The sequence below is a fragment of the Excalfactoria chinensis genome, chromosome Z (genome assembly GCF_039878825.1).
Source record: "Excalfactoria chinensis isolate bCotChi1 chromosome Z, bCotChi1.hap2, whole genome shotgun sequence".
NCBI classification, from domain to species: domain Eukaryota; kingdom Metazoa; phylum Chordata; class Aves; order Galliformes; family Phasianidae; genus Excalfactoria; species Excalfactoria chinensis.
Window position 1 is genome coordinate 7,706,182 of NC_092857.1, and position 25,093 is coordinate 7,731,274.

Consider the following 25,093-nt stretch of genomic DNA (forward strand, 5'->3'; position numbering starts at 1 on the left):
TTATGTCTATGGAAACTGGGATTATTTTGGCCTGAGTGTGGAACCTCAAGTTTCAGGTCTAGATTCAGAATCCAGTACTGGCATCTGAAATTTTGAGTGGATCAAACTGAAATCATTTTTCCCCAACCTTTCTTGATGATGGGGGACAGGGGAAGTCTCTACAAACTGCAGCTTTTTATCTCTGCCTGATGCTTTGAATCCCCTCCTTGAATTACAGACTGCTGTGGATTTCTCTAAAACACACGAGAAGCCTTTTCACTTCCCAAGCTCTTCCCTGTCCAGAAAGGTCTTACTTTACTTCAATCTGAAGCTCCTTCCTGCCATATTTTTTGCAGCTACAAAGTCTTTGCTTGGTTCCCCAGCCCAGGACATCACAAATGGGCTCTAAAGATGCAGTGGTGTTTGAGACTGCCTAGAACCTCTGTCCTGGGACCTCTTTGCTTTACACAGATCCAGATAAAATTCACCAACTTGGTTGTGCATGATAAGAAAGTATATGTATATGATTTGAAACACGATCTTTCATGCTCTTTGGAAAAGGCTTTTATAGGATACTGCTGTCAGATTCCATATAATTCCTGGATTGAAATTGTGAGCGTGGCACAGTGTTGAAACAATACATGTCATCTGGCTCCTAGCTGCTGGTAAACAAGGTACAGCTGGCAGGAGATGCACTCAAAGTTCAATTCTAATTTCTTCCATATTCCCACCATACTTGTTAGCATAACATTTCCTTACTTAGTTTTTTCTGAAGGTAATAAGGGGGAAAGGAAAATAAAGCTGGAAGTCTACACAATGGATTCAAGGTGGGAGCCCAGCATGCTGGAGAGTCCTTCAGCACTGGTGAGGAACATCATGTTTTATTAGCATTTGCAGGCTGTAGCACTGACAGGAGCTAATTGCAATTATTGGGAGGCAATGTTAACGCATTCTCTTGAGTATGCTCCACTGTTCCCATCAGAGTCGTGCTGAAACATCCTCTGTCATGCAGTTAGTGATGTGCTCTGTATCAGTGCCGTAGCTCTGGGATCCACGCTGGAGGAAAGCCTGCCCTTAGGTCTCTCTTCCTCCTTCTCGGCCTTTCTCACTTGCCCAGCCCTTGACTATAAGTGCCATGGGGGTGCCATGCTGGCACAGCACCTTCAGCATCTGTTTGGAGCAGGCTGCTGTCCCCACACTGTCCTGTGCTTTGAAAAGTTTGCCTGTGCTTCACCCCACGGTACATCCTGAATCATACTGACCGTGTTCACATTATTTCCCTATTAATTACTGATCTGACTCTTAATTGTTATTATTAAGCTGGAGATATTGGAAAGGTCTGCAATAAAGGGTAGTCAATATTTCTGACAGCGTTTCCCACTTTGTGAGTCAGTGTATGTCAGACTGCGGATTCACACCTGGTTGACTCATTCCTTGCAGCACTGGGAAGGGAGGTTAGGACCTGCGGGGTCAGCAATGCCAGATTTGAGCTGTCTTTTGCCCAGATCAGGTGGAGCCTTGGGAAGAACTTGCACCAACATCAGGGAATGGGTCCTTACCCCGTGAGTTCCTGCAGTAAGGGGATGGTCTCTCAGAAGCAGCAGGCAGCTTCTGGACATAGCTTGCTTACAAGATGGGGAAGCTCCTGAAGTCAAATGCTAATTGTGTGCAGAAGTTACCTCTCCCTAGAACCTTTTCTTTCTGTGATTTCTCCAGGCATAATTCTTCTGCTGAGGCATCTTCTTGCCCAACTAATCCCTTTTGTGTTGTCTTTTTTTTTCTTCCCAGGCTCATGTGTTTGATCTGAATATTAATAAGTACGAAGCTCTCTGCACCCAGGTAGTGGTGGCCAAGAAGAAGAATAAAATAACCCACGTCCAGTTTAACCCCGTGTACCCTGTTGTCATCATCGGAGATGAGCGAGGCCAGGTTACCTGCCTGAAGCTCTCCCCAAATCTGCGCAAGATGCCCAAGGTAGGTTCAGCGGAGGGACCAAACCACAGCAGGTCTCTTCATGCCATCTCTGTCCTCTCTACTCTGTGCAATGAGCTTGGCAAAGTGGCTCTCTCTTGCAGAGAGCTTAAGGTTACCACAAGCCTTTTGAGCAGGATGTCGCGGATATCAGATCCCTTCTGTTTTTGTTGGAGTAAAAAGGCTTAATCCACTCCTGGGCAGGAGTGGGGAGTGATGGTAAGGCAGTTTTCTCTACTGTGGATGAGAAAGCACTTTCTTATAGCGCTGCAGACAAACCTACAAACTATACAGAGGTTCATAAGTTTCCCAAACATTGTGTCTTTTCTGAGCTTTGGGTTTTGTTTGCAAAACTCCTGGAAACTTGAGGTGATATCAGCTCCTCCCTGAGACCTCCTGCGAGCCCATGCTGCCTGTCTTCTTGCTCTTCTGGATCATCAGATTCTGTGCCCTGACCATTTTGTCACCCCTCCTGTAAATGAGCAAGTGCCGTCTTTATTTATCAAGGTGTCTTGGAATCCTAATGTTGAGAGGAAGCAATGAGATGTACATGCCTGTATGAGTTGGCAGAGCCCCTTTTCCCACCCAGTCACCAGTGCTAGTCTTGCAGGATGCTGAACATCTCCCACGCAGTTCCTTTATTAGACTTTCTGGGCTTCCTCCAGCCACAAACTGTATTCCTGCATCATGTCTGAGCCCGTGTAATTCTCATAGCAAGTTGTCCCTTGCTTAACAGAGCTTTTTCAGTTTCAGGCTTTTTAGAATTGATCCAAGAAAGCAATATCTCAGGACAATCATTTTTTATTTATATACCTCCAAAGGTTTTATATATTCTACCTGTCAGCTGTGTAAGACAAGGTCTTTGGCCAGAAGCTAATCATGCTGGTGTCAGTCCAGAATGTTCTGACTGATTTTTAAGGAGTCCGTTTTTCTGGACGCCACTGGAAATGCAAACTTCCTTGCATTGAGTGAGCATAGAAAACCGAACAGCATGGTGGTCTATCAAAAGGTGATGGAGCTGTGGAGGAGAGCATCTCACGAGCTCCATGCTTTCATATTTCCATCAAGACTACCACCTGAGATAACCCAGTCTCTCAGGGTTGCCACCAGCTTGACTGAGGACAAGTTTCCTAGCTGATTTATGAGTCCTTCCTGACATGGGTGAGCACTCTGTCTGCCACTGGCCCTGGATTCATAAGAGTTCACCAATGGAGATAGGTTACAGACACAGATGTGTATGCCCACCATCACACACCTAGCTATGGGGTGAGGAGCACCCAGCAATACTCTGCCATGGGTCAGAATAAATCTGAATGTCTCCTTTACTTCTTGTGGCCAGCAGCAGCCCTCCAGACAGGCATAAATGTCATTAACTCTCAAATTCTCTCCCTTTGCAAACTTTCTGCAGAAGCAAATTGCATGCTGTTGACAAAGCTGACCTCACGAGTGGCACAATCACTGCTGTCCTTAAACCTATAGGTACCATATCCCAAGCAGCATATAAATGGGATGGAAATGGACTCTGCTGCTCTGATGTTATTAAGCTGTCTATTTTCCACTTCTTGGTTTGGTTTGAAGGGGCGCTGAACACTGAATTAAATGTTTCCTCCACATGTGGAGAAAAAGGAGGAATGTTCAGGCATGGCTGATGGTGTGTGCAACTCCCCTGGCTACAGCCAGCACTTCTCAGAGAGTGAAGAGAAATTGAAACAGATGGCATGCAGGGTGGAAGCAGAGTGGTTGGTGATGGATCACAAGTGGACAAGTGAGCAGGGTTGCCAGGCCCATCATTTGTGGCCAGGTGATGGTGACCACAACCCTGTGTTGAGGAATCCTGGCTACTGTGAAAAGGGAATTTGAAAGAGGTAAGTGAAGCCCTGGCAGAGCAAGCAGCGCCATCCACTGCATCTCCTGTCCTCCTTGCTGTGCCAGAATCAGCTTCCACATGCATAGTGCAAACCTCCAGCTGTAGTGGCACATGCATCATCTCACCATGGCAGTCCAGATGTACTTTAACAGTATTGATCCCTGTCCTTTTGAAGATCAAATCAGTGTGCTCTTTAAGCCCTTACCCTGTGCTGTCAGCTTTCCTCTCTAAAATGTCCTGACTTCTTCCCCTTCTTCTGGGAGTCACCAGAGTTAACAGGAGCAGAACATCCATATTTCCTTGAAAGTGTGGAGAGTCCAGAAGGATGTGAAGGAGCCCTTGCATCCCAGCTGTCTCATGCAGGCAGACAAACCTGTTCGCACCTGGGTGAATATCTGAGTTCCCCAGTCCATCCTCTCCACTGCCTGATCACAGAATCACAGAACTGTAGGGGCTGGAAGGGACCTCCAGAGATCATCTAATGCAATCCCCCTGCCAAAGCAAGATCTCTAGACCAGGTCACACAGGTAGGCATCCAGGGGGGTTTGGAATATCTCCATAGAAGGAGGCTCCAAAACCCCCTTGAGCAGCCTGTTCCAGTGCTCCGTCACCCTCACCGTGAAAAAGTTCTTGAGCACATTTGTGTGGAACTTTCTGCGCTTCAGTTTCGGGACGTTTCCCCTTGTCCTATCACTATGCACCACTGAAAAGAGTCTGGCCTTGTCCCTTTGCCTCCCACACTTTAGATATTTGTAAGCAGTGATCTGATCCCCTTTCAGTCTTCTTTTCTCAAGGCTGAACAGACCCAGGTTGCCCAGCCTTTCCTCATAAGAGAGGTACTCCATGCTCTTTATCATCTTTGTGGCCTCCACTTGACTCTTTCCAGGAGATGCCCATCTTTTTTTGTACCAGAGAGCCCTGACCCAGATGCAGTACTCCAGGTGAGGCCTCACCAGGGCAGAGTAGAGGGGGACCTGTTGGCCACTCTTCTTAATGCACTTCAGGATGCCATTGGCCAAATCCCTGCAGAGCACTATGACAAAAACTATCTGAAACCCAGAAGGCACCAGAGATGGTGTTCCTGGGAGTTGTGACCTTCACATCAACTCCAGCACCTGCCAACTCAGCTGCCTGGTTCCTTCAGAGATAGAATGATCTTGCAGAGCTCAGTGTGTCAATGGGGCACGACAGCCACAGGCTCATCCACATCCCACAGCCTCTCTGTTTCGATGTCACAGGGGTTTGCTTGTGAAGCATCTCTGCCAGCATCCCACACAGCTGGGATAGCAGCTTTTGACAGGTATGACTAGCAGACTAATCACCCTTTTTAGAGAGAGCTCTTAATAGCCACATGTCATCCCTAACCCTCTTTCTTTCCCTAAAAATAGACATGGTGCTGTCTGCTCCACGTGCTGCGCACTGCTCAGCTGCCACTGGGCTTCCAGGATAGATCTCATTGGGAGAGGCTGGGCTAACTTCATCCCAGTGGGATTTCAGCAGCTGTGAATGTATTCTGGTTTGCCTGATAGTTAATAGTGTGATGGGTTACTGGAAATGGGGAGAGTCAGGACTCTTGGGTTCTCATCAGGCTTTAGTTCATCCCTTTGTTCACATCCTTGAGAGATAAGGGGAGGTTCAAGAGCTCAAAAAACAATTTCCTGATTTGATATGCAGCTTAATTAGCTCATGTCTGTAAAATGCTTCGGGATCTTTAAGAAGTGTTATTTAATTGTCCAAGTATTGCTGTCAGCAGCAATATCACAGCCCTGTTTATGAGCACTTGGCAGAAAAAGCCAACAGGGGAACTTTTTGAAAGCACTCAGGTAGCATTTTTAGAAGTGACTTTCACCAAGACAGAGAGTAACAGCTTCAAAAATGCCTGAAACTCCCTGTGGGGTTTGGCCTCCTAAGTCCTTCAGTGGCATACAGGAACAGTTGCCCTTGACGTAGAGAGAAAGCCAGGGGCAGGGACTCTGCCACCTACCAGGCTGTGCTGAGGGCACATCTGTACACACACTGGGTACCGAGTCTTGTGCCAAGCAGAGCAAGCATCCTACACCCTCACTCCAGTAATCTGGGACCTGGAGCCATCCCCAGAATCTGAGGTCTCTGGTACAGGGACTTCTCCATGCCTCAAGGAACCAAGCTGTATTTTACTGGGTGGTGAGTCTGATAGAGGCTTTCTGTGCCTATCACTCTTGTGTCTTTAGATCATATGAGGCTCTGGGAACACACTGAGTATCAGGGAACTGCTAAGTATCAGCTCCAAGAGCCTGGAAAGCATGGAATTTGGTGAGGGAAACAACTGAGAACAAACCTTGTGGTATGAGCAACCACAAGGCAGAGAGTGGAGTTTGCAATCATCATTGCAAAATTGAAGCTTGCAATTCAAACTGCCACCAGCATGGCCCTACATTGTGCATGCCAAGTGCCCATCTCCCCAGGCATCCACCCCTGCTTGGGCAGAAAGCTGATTACAACAGACATACTGCTGCCCAAGCAGAGAATCTTGGTGAAACTGTTTTGAATCCTTCTGCTGAGAGCTCAGAGGTGGGGCAGAAGTACTTGTGGCATTTTAAGATGCAGCACCAAGAACGAGTGGCTCTCTGCTGTCATCCAGGCCGCTTTTGGGCTCCAAGTGCTCCTTAAATATTACAGTAGTCGTTAGACAAGAGTTGTTTAACTAATAAAATATTGTTCCTAATTTATAACGACCTTGGTGGTTGAGTTCACCCGAGGGAAGCATTGCTGGCAGAGCTGTTTAATTAGTAAGCCTTTCGGGTTTCATTCCTGAAAAGAAATTAAAGCATTTTGTCATCACAGTCAGAAGAATGTAGCTGCTTGTGGGCTTTGGTTTGTTTTTAAAAAAAAAAAAACACTGCTGAAATAGTCTGGTGCAACCCATCAAGGCCAAAGGCAAACAGGAGAGAATCAAACAAACAGTAAGTGTTTTCAGAAATGTTGGGAGAGCATGGCAGAGTGGGAGAAGAGAAGAAAGCAAGTCAAACAAAGGGCGTAAAACAGCATTTGCTGAGGCTAAATGAAATTTCTTGGACAGTGCCCAGGCTTACAGCCAGGGAGGCAGCCAAGCCTCTTGGTCTGGTGCTTGTCTTGGATATTTATGCTGGATTATCTAGGATGCTTATTTCAGCCTCTGTACTTGCAGGCACATGTGAGAGTCCAATGCAGGCTGCAGTGATGCTGCTTCTGGTTTCTGCAGGGGGAGTTGCAGCATCTGTTGAGGATGAACCTGACCAGTGCAGTATTCCCTCCTTTTGTCCCTGGATGTGCAACCCATCTACTCATGGGGCTAATTTGTGTTTACAGAATCCTCAGATTAGATGCACTCCCCAAGGTCACATCTGTGCTGGACTAGTGAGTGGCGTATCTCTGGAGAAAGTACATTTTATCCCCAAAGTTATTATTTCAACGTCTGAGAAGTGTTATCATTCCATTTAAGAGAAAACCACTCACCTTTCCTTTCCAAATGTTTCAAGAGTTTCGTACTTCTAGTGGTGCTATTCCCAGTCCTGCTGTTTTCATGCAAATGCTGCTCTGTCATTGAGATTCACACAGTCACTTCTGTGCAGCCTGAGCGATGGCAGGATTTCCTTGTGTCTCTTCAGGGCTGGCTAATTGCGCAGTGACCCAAAAGCACTGAGCACAAGCAGTGCTGGAGGAATTCAGCACCAAGTGCTGCTGCGCCTTGCCTGCATCAGGGCTGTTCCCTCTGGATGCAGCTTGGCCCCCTGATAAGGAGGCACGTGCAAATAAGCTTGAATCTCATGAAAACTGACCTGCAGCTTGATGGCTTTTCTTCCTCTGAGGTTTATCAAAGCTTTTTGATTTCCTTTCAGTCATTCCCCTGTTATTTGGTCTGGCTGCAGATAGCTGCTCTCTGCACTGCTAGGGGAGCAGGTGAGCACTGCAGTGTGGATCCAGGGACTCGTGAAACCCCACATCTGCCCTTTCACAGCTCTCTGTATTGCCTGCATAGTTCATTTAAGGACAGATAATTTAGGCTGTGGTGCACAACATCTCAGCAGTGAGCAAGCACTAGTTTGCTTTAACTCTGGAGTTTGCTGCCTTAAAGCTTTCATTTTCTGGTGGCTCAGGGTGCTTCAGGGATGCCCCAGTTCTATGGTATCTGTGAAACACTCAGATGCCATGACCATGAGTTACGACTGCACTGTTCCTGTGTGTTGCTGCCAAGGAGAGAGTTGGGGCTCTCCCTTAAGTTGGTGTCTTGGATTAGGAGAACTCTTGGTGACCAACTACAAGCAGCACTTTGCCCACTGAGGTTTATATGTATCTGGGCAGAGCAGTTTGCAGGGCAGGTCTGGAGGACAGCAGCAAGTGATGTGCCGAGCTCACACAAACTGCTGCTGCAGAGAGGAAGGCAACAACCTGACATGGGCTCTGAGCTGCAAGAAAGGCTGAGGACAGAATATAGCAGAGAAGGATGAGCTGGGAGGGTCGGTATGCTCCAGCACTGACCTTGGTGCTGGAGGGAAGCCCAGCAGTGCCCCAGGCCCAGATGTGCCCCAGGCCAGGGATGGGTTGCTGAGCCTTCCTTGGAGTGGGGTGACTGAGGCAGTACCCATACTTCTGGCCCTAGTGCACACTGAGGCCAGCAAGAGGCCATGTGTGCAGCTTGCCACTGCATGTGCAGCATTGCTTACATCCTCTGGCCATTCTGCTATGCAGAATTGTGACTCACAATTGTAAATTCACATCTACCGAGAGGAATATTGACATGAGCTGGCAAAAGCACACTCCCCTACCCCTTTCTCCCTGCTCCTTCCTCTACGCTTCCTGCACTGCCTGGGGAAACGCGTTGGTAGGGAGAGCTCCACAGCCTCCCAGGATCCTTCTCCACTGTCCACCACTGGAATTGCTCTTGTTTTGGGACTGCAAGCCTCATATAATATCATGGGGTTGTGCAGCAGTGGGGAGCTGTTTCAGCAGTTTTTCATCCTTCTTGACCAGAATTTGAAGCCTTGGGATATCTGTCTGGACATCCTGGGTATATCCGCTATGCACAGGAGAGTAGGTAGATCTGTAGCACAAATCGAGATGTCTGATTGTGCCACACTACAGATACAGAGAGTTCTGAATCCAGGGCAGAGATGTGGCAACCTTAGACAACAGCACTGCAAGGAGAGCTAACCCAAACAAGCCATCAGGAGACCTAAAGGGCTTGACTCCTCTTTTATCGAACCAGTTATTTTCATAATCAGTGAAACAACTGCTGGCTTCCATTGAAGTATGAGGCAGGAGAAAAGAGCTCTGTCTAACTGTGGGATTGGTGAAACCCAAGGTCAAAGAACTGAAGGTTTTCTTCTTTTTATCGTTCCTGGCCACGTGGCTCCAATCTTGTTTTTGTTGTGTAATGCCACTTTCTGTGACCTCTCCCTTTGGCAGTTGGTGGAAAGACATCATCGTATTTACAGGTTATTTTAAGCTAAAGTCAATTCTCAGCGGTCTGGATGAAGCGTGTGTAGTATGTGAAATGGTAGCACTGTCAATTGGAGCAAGAAAAGATCCCAATTTAGGAAAATTCAATAGTACTTATAAATTATTTCTAAAGTGCAAGCCTTATCCTATGAGATGCTGAGGTTGCTGTCTGGGGGATATTGTACATGAGCTGGGACTGGCTTTGACTTACTAGTTTCCTCTTTGAATATCTGCATAACAAAAGGTAGGCCTGCATTTGAAAGTGGTGCAAGGCTGCTCATTGCATTGCTAGGGATTTGGAGAGACTCTGGTTCTTGTGATCAATAATAATCCAATCACTGAGCGAATGTCCTTCTCCTGAAATAAGTCTGGTGTCTTTCCATTTAATTTGTTATTTTTTTGGGGTAGTCAGGAGTAATTGAAATCTGAATTGGGACGAGTAAGATGGTTTTGGTGGTGCCTTTTTTTCTTTTTTTTTTTGCTCCTTTCTTTGCATTTCTCCACGCTGGCACAGTTACGTTGCCAAAAGAACTGCTTTGTGTGAAGGCTTTGCATCCACTTCCTCATGGACAGATGGTGTCTGTGCTTTGGCGTCCTCCTGGCAGCCTGGGCATCGCTCCTGTGCTGTCAGAGGAACCCATCACTTCCTGCCCTGGGAAATGCCTAATGCATGAGAATAAGGAGTCCTGATTTACATCCTCAGAGAGCTTTCACTTTGAGATTGCCTGAATGTGTCTGTTCAGCTTCCACAGCTCCTTGGAGCCGAAGTCTCTGCTTTCTCCCACACCTCACAGAGAGCTGTTTGGCGCAGAGAAGTGGGCACAGCTCAGCACAGTGGCAAGAGAGGCACTTCCCAGCCCCTCAGGCAGCTTGGCTTGCCTCTCTTCCCCATTTCTTTCTTTAGCTACCCTCTGTGTGTTCCTTTCTGTGCACATGATTTAAATCCTCTCCAGAAAATTGGGAGATCCTTAGAAACCACCACTTCTGTAGGTGAATGACAGCCCCAGCACAAAGACAGAGTGAGCTCATGCCAGCCAGAGCCCCGTGGGAACAGGCTGCTCTCAAAGCATGCCCTTGGCAGCACCAGTGAAGGAGGCTATTTGGGATGCTGCCTGCCTGCAGCCTCTTGGGCAGAGCCTTTCCATGCTCAGCCACCATGGATCTGCTCTCCTACAGCCCCTCTTCTCCATATGTCCCTCCTGAGTTCTTTGGGAATACATCTGACACACTCAGCAGAGGAGCTGATGTTGGGGTGTACTGGTAGAGAACCCTGTCCTACCAAGGTCCAGCACCTGCTGAGGCTTCCTGTCTCCCTGCATTGTCCATCACTGGAAGAAAGCTGGATGAAGGGACAGGACTCACTCAGCAGGGATGACAAACAGGACCCAGGTCTTTGTGGCCTGACCCAGTTGTGTCTTTTTGCATTGCTCCGCTGACCTGAGCAATGTCACAAGCAAACGTGGAGCTCACAGAAAGTGAGCTTTTAGTCTTCTCCAAGCTTTTTGTTGCTTGTGATGTTGCTTATCTTATTCCTGTGCATTGTCACTTCTTGGAGAGCTTTTGGCATTGGCTACAGCAACAAAGTCAGGAAATTTGACATGACCTGGAATGGGAAGGATTATGGCTATAAGGGCTGGAGGAACAGCTTGAGATTTGGCATATGCCAGTAACTCCTCCCCAAGCTGCTGCCAGAGCCTGACACAGCCTTCCCCAGCAGCCAGCCTGTGTTGAAAGTGTTGAAGCTGCCAGGGGAGACAGAGAGGGCAAGTGTGCCTGTAAGGCTGTAAAACACATCCCAAACACATGGCTGCAAAATGTCCCTTGCTTGCAGACTTTGCCTGCTTGACTCTGGATGCAGAGATTTATAGAGCTCTCTGCCCCTGCTAAACCTCCGTGTCGCCACGCTGAGCTGATCAGCCTGTGCTGCTCCCAGCCCATGCCAAGCACACTCATGCCATCCACCAGCCTCCTCTGAAAGAAAAGGAGACACCTGCGCCAGCAGGCTGGCCAAATAATGGCCCTTGCTCAAATTAATTTGATGGGCTCAATGGGGAATTGTTTAAATGAGAGAAAGGAAGGAATTGGAGATGAATAAAATGTTTCGCTGTTCATGGTGATGGAGCTGACGCAAGAGGATTATTTTTATCCCATGGCAAAAAGGAAGAGAAGAGCCTTCCTTGCAAAGTCGAGGAGAAGAGGGGCTGTGTGGCAGTGCTGCTGGCTGCAGGAGTGGCAATCACAGCATCTCAAAAGCTTTCCCAGAGGGAAGCTGCTACCCTTAGATTCAGTGGCTATTTCTGTGATGCAGGATGCCTAATGCTGACTGTGAAGGGCCATCTTAGGGCAGAGTCCCCCTGCTGTTCCCTACTCCCGCATCCTGATGGGGAGATGCCTCCAATCCCGCAGCTTCTGTTCTAAGGAAGTCCGATCTCCTCACCCCCATCCTGGTCAATGCAGATCTTTCTTACCTGTGCTGTTCCTCATCTCCTTGGGCTGAAACCCCTGTTGTTGTTTTTTTTACATCCCAGACTGGATCCCATGAGCCGTGTCCTTGATGCATGGTTTAAATTCCCATTCTACCATCCTGGACACCTGCAGCCTTCCCATCTGTCCCAGTGTCCAAGCACAGCAGGAGTGCTGGCCAGATCCCCAGTAGACAGTGTGTGTTACACACAACACAGCCCTCTGTGCTTGCAGCTCTAGGCACAGCCATTAGGACAGGTTTTGCCAGCTTTAACCCATCTTACCTATATCTTATGCTTTACCTGAGAATCAGCTTGTCAGAGTAGGTGCTGGCGTCTCCTAAAGTTGAGATAAATATCATCTGTGTCTTTACTGTCCACAGGATCTATTATGTTGTTGCAAAATGAAATCAGACTGGTTCCTTTGTGACTTATCTGGTACAAACCCTTGTTAGCTGCAGTGTATCTCCTTGCAGGTACTTACAAACAGACTGTTGACTTGTTCTACATGTCTCCTGTAAAGCAAGGTTAAGCTGATGGGTCTCAGGTTCTCCTTTTTTAGCATAGTTACCACATTTGCCATTTTCAGCTTTTCAGTCCCTGTCATCCTTTGGTATTCCTCAAGACAAGTGCTTTGGATTAAGCCTTCTAGGTCAAGCCAGTGTGAAGACAGCTGCCTCTCTAATGGGCTGTGGCTGTTGTGTCCAAAATGGTCTAACACTGTCAGTAAACCAATGCCTGTGGGCAGGCAGAGATAACATCCTTTATTAGACAAACATGCATAGGAGGAAAAGACAAGAGCATGTGCCCTACAGCTTGTGCTTTATTTTCTAGATATTAGTTCAGCTAATAAAAGGCATTTTCTCTCTGCCAGCCTGCACTGAGTGCATTCCAGCCCGTGGCTTGCTAGAGCTGAAGTCTCAGCACTTGTTGCTGATATTGCTGTGATATCCTGAGGATCAGAATCTGCAGGAAAGGGGAAGTCCCAGGAGCGCAGAAGGAGCACTGGTGTGAGCACTGCTTGGTCTCTGCTCTTTCATGCGCCTGCCTCCTCTGTCTTCTGATGTTGAGTTGGTGTCAGAAGTCAGGCACCAAAACCAAAATGACCAGAAACAGAGTGTGTGACTGCAGCTGAGACTGGAGGATAAGGTTTCCCACTCTGATTTGCTTGGAAGAAACCCACTAAGCCAGGGAAAGGAGCTCAAAGGCGCTCATTTTATCTGGCCTGGGCAAACCGCAGGACAGTCAGTGGGAGTGCAGGATGTTAATAATTTAGTTTCTTTCATGCCATTAAAAAAAAAAAAGCACTGAGGTTTGCTGCACAGTTAGTGTTTGTAATAGAGCAGAGCCAGGGAGCAAAAGGCTCTTGGGTTTCAATTACAACTGCTTGTTCAAGGAGAAAAGCTGTGTTATGAAAGCACGGCATCTCTGATGCTTCCTGCGGCCCAGGGTCTGGGAAACGAGGGAGAAGGGAATTCAAGCTGGAACTGGAGGAGCTAAAAGAGGATTGAAGGTTGTAGAGGAAAGCATGAACTCCCAACATGATGCTGAACCACAGAGCCAGACGCAGCCTGGCTGCCTCTCGGGGGGTAATTCAGAGCAGGAGTGAAACCGCTGCCTGGGAGCAGCAGTAGTAAATCCGTCGGTGTCTGCAGTGCACATCTCTGGGTTTGACACTTCAGTGGAGGTGATGAAAAATGCAAACTAAGTCTGGGAGGAACAACAAGGTTGATCCGAGGTCTGGAAAACATAATTTCATGGAGCTCTTCAGGGCCCTGCAAATAAATTAAGCAATGACTTGATCTCAGCCTAAAAGCACCTGCAAATGGAAGAGATTTGCAACAGTGGAAGGCTCTTTAAATTAGCAGAAAAGAGATATAACAGGATTTTGCAGCTGACTGCAGCTAAACATTTTCAAACAAGGATGAGAGCCTGCACATTTAGAGCAGCACTAGCATGTCTGCATCCCCCAAGCTCCTTCAAATCAAAGCTCCCTGTTGTGTTTTATCCCCAAGAGATGTCATTGGTGTGATGAGTTTACTGACTGTCGCCGTGTGGATCGTAAAGGTTCCATGGCTTCTATTAAATCTGCTTCTGCCTTTGGTCTTCTTGAAGTTATCTGGGATTGATGGATAGCATTGCAGAGAGAGATTTGCAGCTTTTATAAAGAGGAGTTCACACCTTGGAACAGCCCAGGTTGCTTTATATGAAGAGATTTACAGGCTGTGGGACCCTTCATTTCTCTTGATTCTGGCTTATTTACTAGATCCTGTATTAGAAAATCAAACTGTGAGCACTTGGAGATAACAAGGTGTTACTGTATTGGCAAGGACTGGTCTGCCAAGGACCAGACACCTTAAATCAGTGTTATCCCTGTCTGCCATTGAAATAAGCCTAGTGGAAAAAGATGGACTTGCCCCACAAGCATGGGGAGCAGATAATCTCCCATCTTAGTTTCTTTCAGACTGGAGCTTTCCCATTTGTCAGTAAGCACAGGGAAACAGTCCTCACCTTCTGGTCCCTGGGATGTCAGCTCTCAAAGACACAGTGTTCTCCTGGGTCCTCTGGCCATCTGCTCTCCATGGAGAGAGAGCAGATATCTCTCTTCCCCAGGGGCTGGGAGTTGCCCTATGGACGGCATGATTGCTCCAGTCCTGACTAGGTTCAAGTTAGAGCCCCCCCTGTTTCAGTTTGTGGCTGTTGTGTCTCATTTTCTTGCTGTGCACTCCTGTGAAGATCCATTCTGTCTTCTTGTTACCCGCTTCCTGGGTGCAGGCAGACTTCTGATAGGTCCCCAAAGCCCTCCGTGCTCTGGGCTAAACCATCCCAGCTCCTGCAGTGCCTCCTCAGGCTCTCTATCCCCAGGCCATCTTGGTAGTCTCTTCTGGACTCAATTTGGTTTATTGCCATCTCATTTCAGGCAAACTACCTCCTACTTTCCTTCCCTCAGGTGAAACTGGAAAACTGGAATTCTCCATTAACTGAAAATTAAGATTTTTACAGTTTTTATTTTATTTTATTTTATTTTTATTATTATTTTTCTCACTGGGGGCATTGAACAGAAGCACTTTGCCAGCATAGCCATCATCTCTTTATCTTATATCTTTTTTCCCTGGGAAGCTCCTTTTCTTTTTTCCCAGTGACTGTGTGTGTGACAGCAGATAGCCCTGGGGACAGGAGGTGAGAAGGTTCAGCCTCTTCTAGCTCCCACCTCACAAAGCTTCTTTCGTTAACTACTCTCACCTTGTGTTTCTTAATTAGCACATGCTGCCTTTGAGCAGCCCGCTTGCATTAGATCCTTCAGAAGGAAATCTACTTAAGCTCTATCCAGTGTAGGACACAATATTCTGAACGTTACTAGAGTGGCAGCTAGTCTTACTCCATAGCACTGCACAGGAGTTGAGCGTGATTAACACCTTTGGACCCTGTAGCTTTCTTAGGCTTTACATGTCTCTCCCAAGGGAGCCTTCTCACTAAGTTGGGTAATTGTCTTCCTTCAGACTTTTGATGCTCATACACATGACAAGTGCCTGGCTGAGCTAAGCTTACAGGGGGTTGTGAGTGTTATCCCCGGAGTGGGGTGAATGAAAGGCTGAAAAATCACTCCAAAGAGTAGTTGTCAGGGGTTTGCTCTCAGTCTGGGGTGACATCTCAGAATAGAATCGTCTTGCAGGGCTGTTTATTGACCTCACCAGCACGTCAGCCTTTCCATTCACACCGTGGATGATCCAGGAGAGAACTGAGTTAAAAAGTCTGCAGGCAAGGATCATAATGATTTTGGAAGGCTTTGGATCATCTGTGTGACCTTGGAACACTGGGGAGATGGACTGAAGGTGCTGAACTCTGCAAAGACCTGCTCAAGGTACTAAGCCCATCTGCCAGCTGTGTTTGATCCCTCTTCAGTGCAGAGCTCGGAATAAGTTCCTGCAGTCCAAGGACCCAGAATTGCATTAAGAAGTCCAACTTGATGAGTAAACCCATGCCTACCCTTGAGGCTGGCACGTGGTCCCAGGATTGCATGGTTTCACACATTGCTCGTGCTGATGTCCTGTGCCACAGGACAGGACCAGCCATAGCAACTTGTTGCAGTCTCCATCATGGTGTTATTTCAGTGGTGAGAAGTTGAGCTTGAGCTGTACTCACTGCATTGGCACTCATGCCCCAGATGGTCACATAGGAAGCAGTGCATTTGTCTGTAGTTATATCAGGGGAGGCTGGAATAAATCAGCTCTGTTACAGGTTTTCTTCTGCTCTCGCTGGATTTCTGGCTGTCTGGCTCATTTACAGATGATTGCTGTGGGAGTTAAATTACAAGCAATAACCATTCACAACGATCCAGACTTCTTAAGGATTTTATGGGCTAGGGGAGGGCAGCATTTCCCCAGTTACCTTCTTTTCACCTTCAGAGCAATTGCAGCTCTCACTTAGGGATTTTATGCATCTTTATGGCAAATAGGGTGCTAATGAAGGTGTAATTACTGGAATTAAATTCGGATTTAATTTTTGAAGCACAAATGGCCATTTTCTTTCTTTTGTTTCCTGCTTGATTGCCAGCTGTGAAAACATATTTCAGGATTGTTCTTGGTGCAAAGTTACTTGATGCAGGTTACTTTCAGCCTGAGTAAGGGGACAGGTTTTGTAGTGCTGTTGTTCTTTTAATGTAGCTTGTCTGCCTACTATGCATTAGGTGTGTGCATCACTTTCAGTTAAACTCTGCTAGTAGGATACTTCTGGTCCTTAAATTTGTCTATTACTTATCAAACACCTGCTGCTGCCAGATGCTAGCTGCTGGCTGACCTTCTGCTATCAGTGGTGCTGGTGAGACTAACTGGGCCATCGAGATTACCCTGGGAAGTGCTTGCCTTAAGGTCCTTCATGACTTCATCATTTTCTGTGCAGTCTGCCTTTATTTTTACAGAATCATAAAATGGCTTAGGTTGGAAGAGGTCTTAAAGCTTACCCAGACTCAGCCTCATGCCATGGGCTGGTTGCCCCCCACCAGATCCGGCTGTGGGGTCTCCATCCAACCCAGCCTTATGCACCTCCGGAGGGGGAGCATCCACAGCTGCTCTGAGCCAGCACCTTGCTGCTCTCATAGTAGAGTGTTCTTCCATATATCCAACATAAATCTCCCATCTTTTAGTTTAAAGCCATTCCTCAGTTAAGATCTTCTCCCATTCTGTAGGCATGTCTGGGATTGCACTGACTGTATGCACTGGGATTGTACCAGCCTGTACTTAGTCTCGCTGAACCTCATTTGGTTCATGTAGGCCCAGTCAAGCCTGTTCAGGTTCTTTTGGATGGCATCTCTTTCTTCTGTTTTGTCCCCTGCACCGTTGAGCTTGGTGTCATCCACAAATTTACTCAGGGTGCGCTCATTCCCACTGTCTGTGTCCTTGATAAAGATGTTGTAGATCGTTGGTGACAAGGCAAACCTCTGGAGGACACCGCTTGTATCTGGCCTCCACCTGGACACAGAACCATTCATCTCAACTCTCTGGCTGTGACCATACAATCAATTCCTTGTCCACCAAAGAGTCCACCCTTCATATCCATACCTCCCCCATTTAGTGATAAGGATGTCAGGAATCCCCATTTAGGGATAAGGATAAGGAAGCATGTCAGAGGGCCTTGCAAAAGTCCAGGTAGATGACTTCAGTTGCCTTCCCTTGTCCACTGATGCTGTCATTCTGTCATAGAAGGCCAACAGATTGCTCAGGCATGATCTGCCTTTGGTGAAGCCATGCTGGCTGTCTTGGATCACCTGCTCATCTTGCATGTGCTTTAGCATGGCTTGCAGGAAGATCTGCTCCGTGAATCTTCCCCAGTTCTTCCTTTTTTCCCTTATTAAAAATGGGAAAGGGCAATATTCTGATGCAAAGAAGCTCCACTGGTTGAACAGCTGGTTGAGCAGCAATGAAGGCAATGAAGGAATTGTGTTTGGTACAACAGAGACACAACAGTGAACGTATGAAATTAATTCAGGTGCAGCATCCTGGTCAGCAACCCAAAGCAATCTGTTGTAGGGAATGTGCCTTAGCAGGGAGTTGGACTGGGTTATCTCCAGGGGCCCCATCCCACCCCTATGGTTCTATGATGGCCTGTTCCTTCCTTGATTATGCATTAGCATCAGGGAGATTGATTACTGCTTGCATTTCTCATCTGATTCTGTTATAAATAAAATGGTATTATATACATGAAGCAATTAGATCTTAATAATGCTTTTCTAAACAGGATGTCAGGGATCTTAGTAGGAAGGGATGAGATAGAGTCAAATCAGCATTTTAAGACTGGATTGTCATTAAAACTGCGGCCAGCTGCCTGGACAGCTTACACAAACACAGGGTCCGGCTCTGCTTTTCAGTCAGGGTGCCCCTCATTGTGTTCAGACACAGCCCTAACACATGCTGGCCAGCAGCAGTGAGCATCCTGCAGTTAGCAGCACTGTGCTAAACCTATCTTCAGGAGAGAGCTGGCACCAAGGCTTCTGAACAAGAGCTCTAAGAGCAAGTTACAGCTGTGCCTCGTCTGCTTTGCAGCAGGAAGGGACTTCTCAGCCTCTGTCACAGAGCCAGGTCCTAGGGAAGAGCAGCAGCTTTCATGACTGTGTTTACCATGTTCGTTCTGTGTCCAGCTTCTCACTGGCCATTTTGAAGCTGCGATCTTCATGCTGCAGCATAACTCAGTCCCAGACAGTGCAGCTTTGCCTGACTTCCTGCGGAGTCCAGAGCATGAGTGTATCTATCTGTTTCTGTGAGTGTTTGTGTGGCATCTGTGCTGGGCTGTTTCCTCTGTAGCAGGCAAGGGAAACCCATGCAAGACATTTCATTTGTGGCAAGCGGGAGACACGGTCTGAAGTAAACAGGATGCACTTCAGTGAGAATGGAGGTGAAATAGGAGGGAAGGGGAAGGAAATGGAAATAATCGACCAGGGAGGTTTGCAGGAAAAGATCCCAGACAGTTGCCAACAGCTGCTCTGCTGTAGCAGGAGGGATGCGCTGGGGAGAACAGGAAGGGGAGAAAGAAAACCCACTGCTCAGGGCATGCTGTGCCAGCACCCCAAAGTCTAGGTCGAGTGCTGCACAAGCATCCATCAGAAGCTTCTTAGAAGCAGACACTCTCATGATGGACCAGAGCAGATAAGCGGGTGCTGGAGGGCTTCTGCTTGCAGTGGCCCAGGGGGTGCTGTGATTTATCTGGAAGGTACTCACAGGGATGTGTGGTTGAAGTGACACAATTGTTTGCACAGCTGAAATACCTATTGCTATTTCAGGAGCATCCCTGAGTTCAAGTGCAGTCGTGGAGAGAGGGGAAGAGTGCTGTGGGGTGACATTGTATTTCAGATTGAGCTCTTTCAATACCACAGTGTCAATCATAATGCAACTTTCATGCCACTGGCACTTAATATCATTAAATGAGTAGCACTCGGGAATGAAAATGTTTATTTTCACATCTATTTATAGCAAAACTCACTTTCCGGTGTATTTGTGTTTATCCGGAGTGAAGTATATTCACACACTAGTACGTTACATTAGTAGCAAACAAGAATGCAGCCTGGAGAAGAGAAGGCTCCAGAAAGACCTCATTGTGTCCTTCCACTACTTGAAGAGAGCTCATAAGGAGGAGGGAGACCCACTTTTTACACAGTCTGATAGTGAAAGAACAAGGGGGGAGTATCTGTTAACTAAAAGAGAGGAGCTGCATGTTAAATGTATGGAAGAATATTTTCATCTGAAGGTGACGAGGTGCTGGCACAGCTGCCCAGAGAGCTGTGGTGCCCCATCTCTAGAGGGGCTCAAGGCCAGGTTGGATGGGGCCCTGGGCAGCCTGAGCTGATGGGGGCAACCAGCCCATGGCAGGGGTTGGGGCTGGGTGGGCTTTGAGGTCCCTTCCAACCCAAAGCATTCTGTGATTCTGAGTCCACAACACTGTGCAGACTTTTCCATGACTTGTTCTAAAAACCTGGTGTGACAAAAGCTTTAAAGAGAACACAGTGTTAAGAGCAAAAGAGCAGCTGGACTTTCATAGAGCAGGTAAAATGCAATGGCAGGAGATGTATATTAACAATAGCAGTCGGAGTAAGAGATACTCAAGAAAAAAAATGTGTAACTTGTCTTTAGAATGTACTGTTCATACATCTGCAAGTGACCTCGTGGTTTTATCCTCTGTGAGATCACAGCATTATTAAAGCATTTCTAGAACTGCATGTCCACATCCACGTTTGTTTGGTTTTACTGAAATCTAATCCATAATGGCTTACTGGACTGTTCTACAAAGACACTAAAGTAAAACTGAGGTACAAAAAAAGAGATGCTGAGTGATGAAGTGTTGCAACGTGACTGACAGGGACTCATTAAAGTAATCAGTCCCACCCAGAAGAGTCTGATGGCCTTGAAATGGTTGGAACCCAGTAGGGCTGGACCCAGGTCTGAGGGTGGTGGGGGATACTCTGCCCATCACCACCAGAGCCAAAAGAGAGGGCCTCCATTGCCTCCACCCCTGTCCCAGTGGTCATTTGCACCACCGGGACCCCTGGTGTGGAGACAAAAGCTGTTAGGAAGCCTTTATGGCTCAAAGCGAGGTAACTGTCCTGCACACCAAGCTTGCAAGGATTTTTCTCAGTGCTTAGTGTTAAGTCTGTGAACAGTATGACTGAAAATCATTTCCACAAGCCTTATGAGGAGGTTATCTTAGCACCAGACTGCTCTCTTTGAGGTAGCTGCTGTTCGCTCTTCTCCGTGACCAAAGGCAGTGATGCCTGAGAGTGAAGCTGGTCTCCATCACAGACAGTGCTCAGAACTGCAGTCGAGTTGCCCCCATGGCTGACAAGCCCAGTGTGTCCTCCTGTAGCAGCAAAGCACCCGTTGCTGATGTTCATTCACTGCAGCACCAGTGCAGGGCAGAGTTAAGGTGATGTGCTTCACTGCCCTGTGTCAGACTGATGGATCTCAGGTAACCTGCAAATGCAGCCTTAACTTTAAAGCTTTTATTTTGCTGATACTTGAGCTGAGGCTTGCAACCACATCCCTGCTGTAAAGCCCTAAATGACAGATACGGCAAAGGCAGCGGGGAGACTGTTTTAAATGTCTTCTGTGGTTTCCTGGACTAGCAGTGCCTGATTCGGGGGAGCTCTGGGGGCCCTGCCTGTGCTCAGCTTGAGCTCTCCAAAGTTCGGCACAACAGCTAAATGTGGACTTCTTGTGCCTATATTTAGGTGCCTAAATTAGTGGTGTGTCAGAGAGGTTGCTTATGGCTCTCGGAGAACATTCAGCATGGCTGAAAGCCCAATCTCTTCTTTTTTTACTCAAACAGCAGAGCCTGGGACTGATCCTTCCTTACTCCACAGGTGTACATGGCCTTTGTGTATGCCTTGGGATGGTCCCAGCCTCTCGGAGGTCTGATCTTCATTGCGCGCACACAGCTAAGCCTTGCTCCTGCACTTTCCCTGGCAGATGATGCAGTGGATCTTGAGCTAGGCAGTTGTTCCCTTCACAGCATCTTTGCTGGTTCCAGTAGATTCACTGTCAGTTTCCAGTGTCACCTATGGCCACCAGACCTGGATCCCCAGCTGTGTCCTGATATGGCCTTTTACAGGTGCTGTCTCTGAGTCAAATGTGTGAGCTGCAGAAAGGAGAAGGGACTGCCCTGTGCAGCACAGGCTTTAGCTGAAGCTGGCAGGATGAGCATCTTCGGTGTGGGAAGCAAAAAGCCCCGAGATCTTGCCTGGTTGCTGACGTCTGAATGACCCAGCCATCCCCTGGGCTTTTCTGCCAGTTTCATTCCCCACAAGCAGAACATTTCCTGCGTCATTTATTTCCAAACAGTAGCAAAATAAGCCTAAATCCTTATCTCTCATCAGTCAGCTAATCCTTCTGAGGGCTAGGAGCAATGCTGTCAAATCTAGCTGCAAGTGTGACTTGAGGCTCTCTGTGACTGCAAAGCGCCTTGCTGCTGCATGTAGGTGGCACCTCAGGAGCTTGTGGTCCTGCCATGGTGTGGTGTGATCTCTACCTTACATCACAGCATCAGACAGCAATGGGGACATGGTGGAGAATGTTTTGGACACTTGGGATCTGCAGATCCTATCATAACCTCTCAGTGCATATTAGGTTGGTGGACCAAAGAGCTTTGTTCAGAGGTTTTCTTTGTCTTCCCAACAGAAAGGCTACAGAGAAATCTCTTCTTTGCTTTCATGCTTTGAATTCTCCCATCCTGTTGCTAGCATTATGGTTTTGCTTATGGAGGAGTCATCACCCTGGAGGTGTCACCTCAACCCGCCCCTGAGCAGGGCAGAAGGAGCAAGGGAAGGTCTTCTCCAGAAGCAAAGCACCTCTGAAGGCCTGGCAGACTGTCTGCCTTCCCACTGTGGGTAATAAGGCTGGGGGCCCACCCCCATTAGTGGCTTCTGGAAGCACCTCACCCCCTTCTTAGTCTGTAAATGCACCCCCTTTGAATGGCAGTCATAGAATCACAGAACCATTAAGGTTGGAAAAGACCACTCAGATCATCTAGTCCAACCCCAGCACCCCCTACCATGCCTGCTAACTGTGTCCTTCAGTGCCACATTTCCACATTACATGAACACTTCCAGGATTGGTGACTCCACCACCCCTCTGTGCAGCCTGTGACAATGGCCCTGGGTCACTGGGATGCTGTGTCCAGACATCCTGCTCTGTTGGGAATGGCAGGAGCTGGAAGCACCACCTTGGGCAGCTCTCAGCAGGGACAGGTCCCCTCTGCTCCTGGGGAAGCTGTAAGGAATTTTCCACTGATATTTGTGCCAGCATAGTTAACTTTCTTGCTACTTTAAAACACAAATGTGTTTTGCTTTGTTAAAGTGAAACCTTACAGCAGATGTTTTATGATTATTCCACCAACAGGGGAAAAAAAGAAAAAAAAAGATGCTGGAAAGTGAAAGCATCGTGAGTTTATGGGAGAGTTTATTAACTTGGTGGTTTACTGTTCAGCACGGGATTGAGGGCATCAGCCAAAGTAGTGTCTCCAGTGTATATGACTGCCAAATCCTGGATGCAGAGCTCAGGTTGTGGCAGCAGCAGGAGTGCTGGGACTCAGGGTAGTGGGGCTGGGATCTTCAAACAGCTGATGTTGGTCCTGGTCCTGATCCTTGTTCTCAGCCCTGTGTCTCCAGCTCAGTCATCTTTCACACTCAGCACAGTAACCTCCCTGCAGAGAACCATGCGGGGTGCTGCAGCAGTTGTGCCCACACTGCCCTGTGTTTCAGTTTCCCTCCCTGGGGAGCCTGAGTGTAGAGCAAAGTGAATGTGAAAGCAGTGTGGGTACTCGTCCCATCCAGTGTACAGGCATGCAGAGCAGTAGAGTCATTCCTAACACATCCCCATTGCTGTTTCCAAGAGCGTGTTGCTCTCTTGCTGGGAAGCATTAACAGTAAAATTGATGCAAATGCTGCTGTGAGCAGCTCCAGTACCCGTCTGATGAGCTCCTCAGGGACAGACCTCCCATGTAAGTTCAGCTCTACATCTGTTGGCTCCATGGGGGGGATGCTCTGCCCCAGCTCCTTATGAGCCCATGTGGATGCCTTGCAGGCAGGGGGCAAGCAGAAGAAGGACCCCACGATTGCATCACCATCCATCACAGGGGATGTGTTGCAGTTGCATAGGTGGTGATGCTTCTCTGTGCCCAGGGATGCTGCACACAGCTTTGAGAGCTGCTGCTCCTTGGGGCACAGGGGAGCGAATGCCGTGGACCTGCATGAGGCCAGGCTGGAACAACTGCCCTGGGAAGAAGGTGTGAAGGGAAACCTCTTTCTGGTCCAGTGCCCCAGAAAGAACTTCACAAGGAGGTGTCAGACAGGGACCCCCCTGGTGCTCAGGACCGCAGCGGGGTGACAGGGATATCCCAGCTTCTCCCTTTCCCAGCAGAGCAAAGCCGCTGCCCATTTCTCCCATCCCAAGGGCCAGCGCACAGTGCTGCGTGCTGTGCAGGGTGCCAAAGGGAGGGCTCTGCATGCTGTCACACAGCAAAGCGGCTTTTCTGCAGAAATAGCTAAGTCCTGAAATACCCCGAGCAGCTGTGTTTATCCCAACGCTCCTGCTTAGAGAGATGCTCAGCTGTGACGTGGGCCATTAGCACAAACATCGCTCTGAGTGCCCGGAGCACAGCCAGGAAGGGCGTTGCTCAGTTTGCAGAGTTAATGCAAACCAGCCCTGTCCCAAGATGTGATCAGTGAGCTGGGAAAATGAAAACCATGCAGCCTTGTCCCAGCTGAAGAGGGGATCTTTCCTGAGCAGAGAGCCAGCAGACAGCAAGCAGCCTCCTTGCTCATGTGCTACATTCTGCTCCCTCGGCCACCACAGAGCATCCCATGCAGTGCTGCCAGGAGCAGGCACAGGGCCCTGTGCTCACAGCACAGACTGGTGGAGTCCCCATGGCTCTGCCATAGCTCAGGGACCTCTCTATCACTGTGCTTATCCGTGTCCCCTTCTTGGGGTGCTCACAGTCATGCTGGGCGTAAATGAGCTTCCCCTAACATCAAAACTGAGGATGAGGTCAGAGCCCCAGAGCAGCGTTGAGCTGCGGGGATTTGGCAGCAGATGCTGCTTTGGAGGAACACAGCAAAGTAAATGCTGAGCTACACAGCTCCCACCACTTTAGGCTCAAAACATAGGGACAGGCAGGCTCACCCCACACAACTGAGCCCACCATGCCTCTCTGCTGACATCTCGGCTTTGCTCTCCCTGCAGGAGAAGAAGGGCCAGGAGGTAAAGAAGGGCCCCGAGGTGGAGATTGCCAAGCTGGACAAGCTGCTGATCCTGGTGCGGGAGCCAGACAGCGGGGCCCAGGGGCAGGCAGACAAAGCCTAGCTTTGACCAGCAGCTGCTTGGCATGCTCTGCCCTCTCATAGCACTTCGCCCCCATGCCTGGGAGAATAAAGAGTGGCACTGAAAGTGCTGTGGTGTGTCTTTGTGCCATCCTGGTTCTGCCGTGAGCATTGCCCAAAGAGCCACATGTGGGTCAGTTACACACGGGACACCACTGTTTCAGGGCTTTGCAGCACAGGGGTCAGCTGCTGTGGGGAAAGCACGAGCCGTGGTGGCCTTGCTACATGCTGATGAGCAGGGATACACTGCCACTGTCTTGTGCACAGCCAGGAATAGGAACTTGTGGTGCCCATTCTTGGCATGGCCACTGGTGTACCCCATGTCCAAATACATGCCCTGCATGTGCCATGTGCTCTGTAGGGGTGGAAGCCACGGTACCACCAGCACCAGGGCTGTTCACTGCTGCCTGCCCCAGCAGGTGAGCATCTGGCTGGTCTTCTCACCCAGCATTCAGAGACTCAGAGGGACCCAGCACAGTGCCCACAGCCCTGAGGAAC

General features: G+C 48.4%; 1 protein-coding gene across 4 annotated transcripts in view; it reads left to right on the top strand.

The window, feature by feature from the left end:
* DNAI1 (dynein axonemal intermediate chain 1) overlaps positions 1-24,666 on the top strand; it is a 131,194-nt gene extending 106,528 nt beyond the window's left edge. For 3 of the 4 annotated variants that reach the window (XM_072359377.1, XM_072359374.1, XM_072359376.1), the window contains 2 exons: positions 1,768-1,953; positions 24,459-24,660. In XM_072359377.1, the coding sequence (XP_072215478.1) occupies positions 1,768-1,953; positions 24,459-24,578 (306 nt within the window). In that variant the 3' untranslated portion in view covers positions 24,579-24,660. Of the gene's footprint in view, positions 1-1,767; positions 1,954-24,458 lie in introns of all 4 variants that reach the window. The other variant, XM_072359375.1, reaches the window with a different exon arrangement.
* The last annotated feature ends 427 nt before the right edge of the window (positions 24,667-25,093 follow it).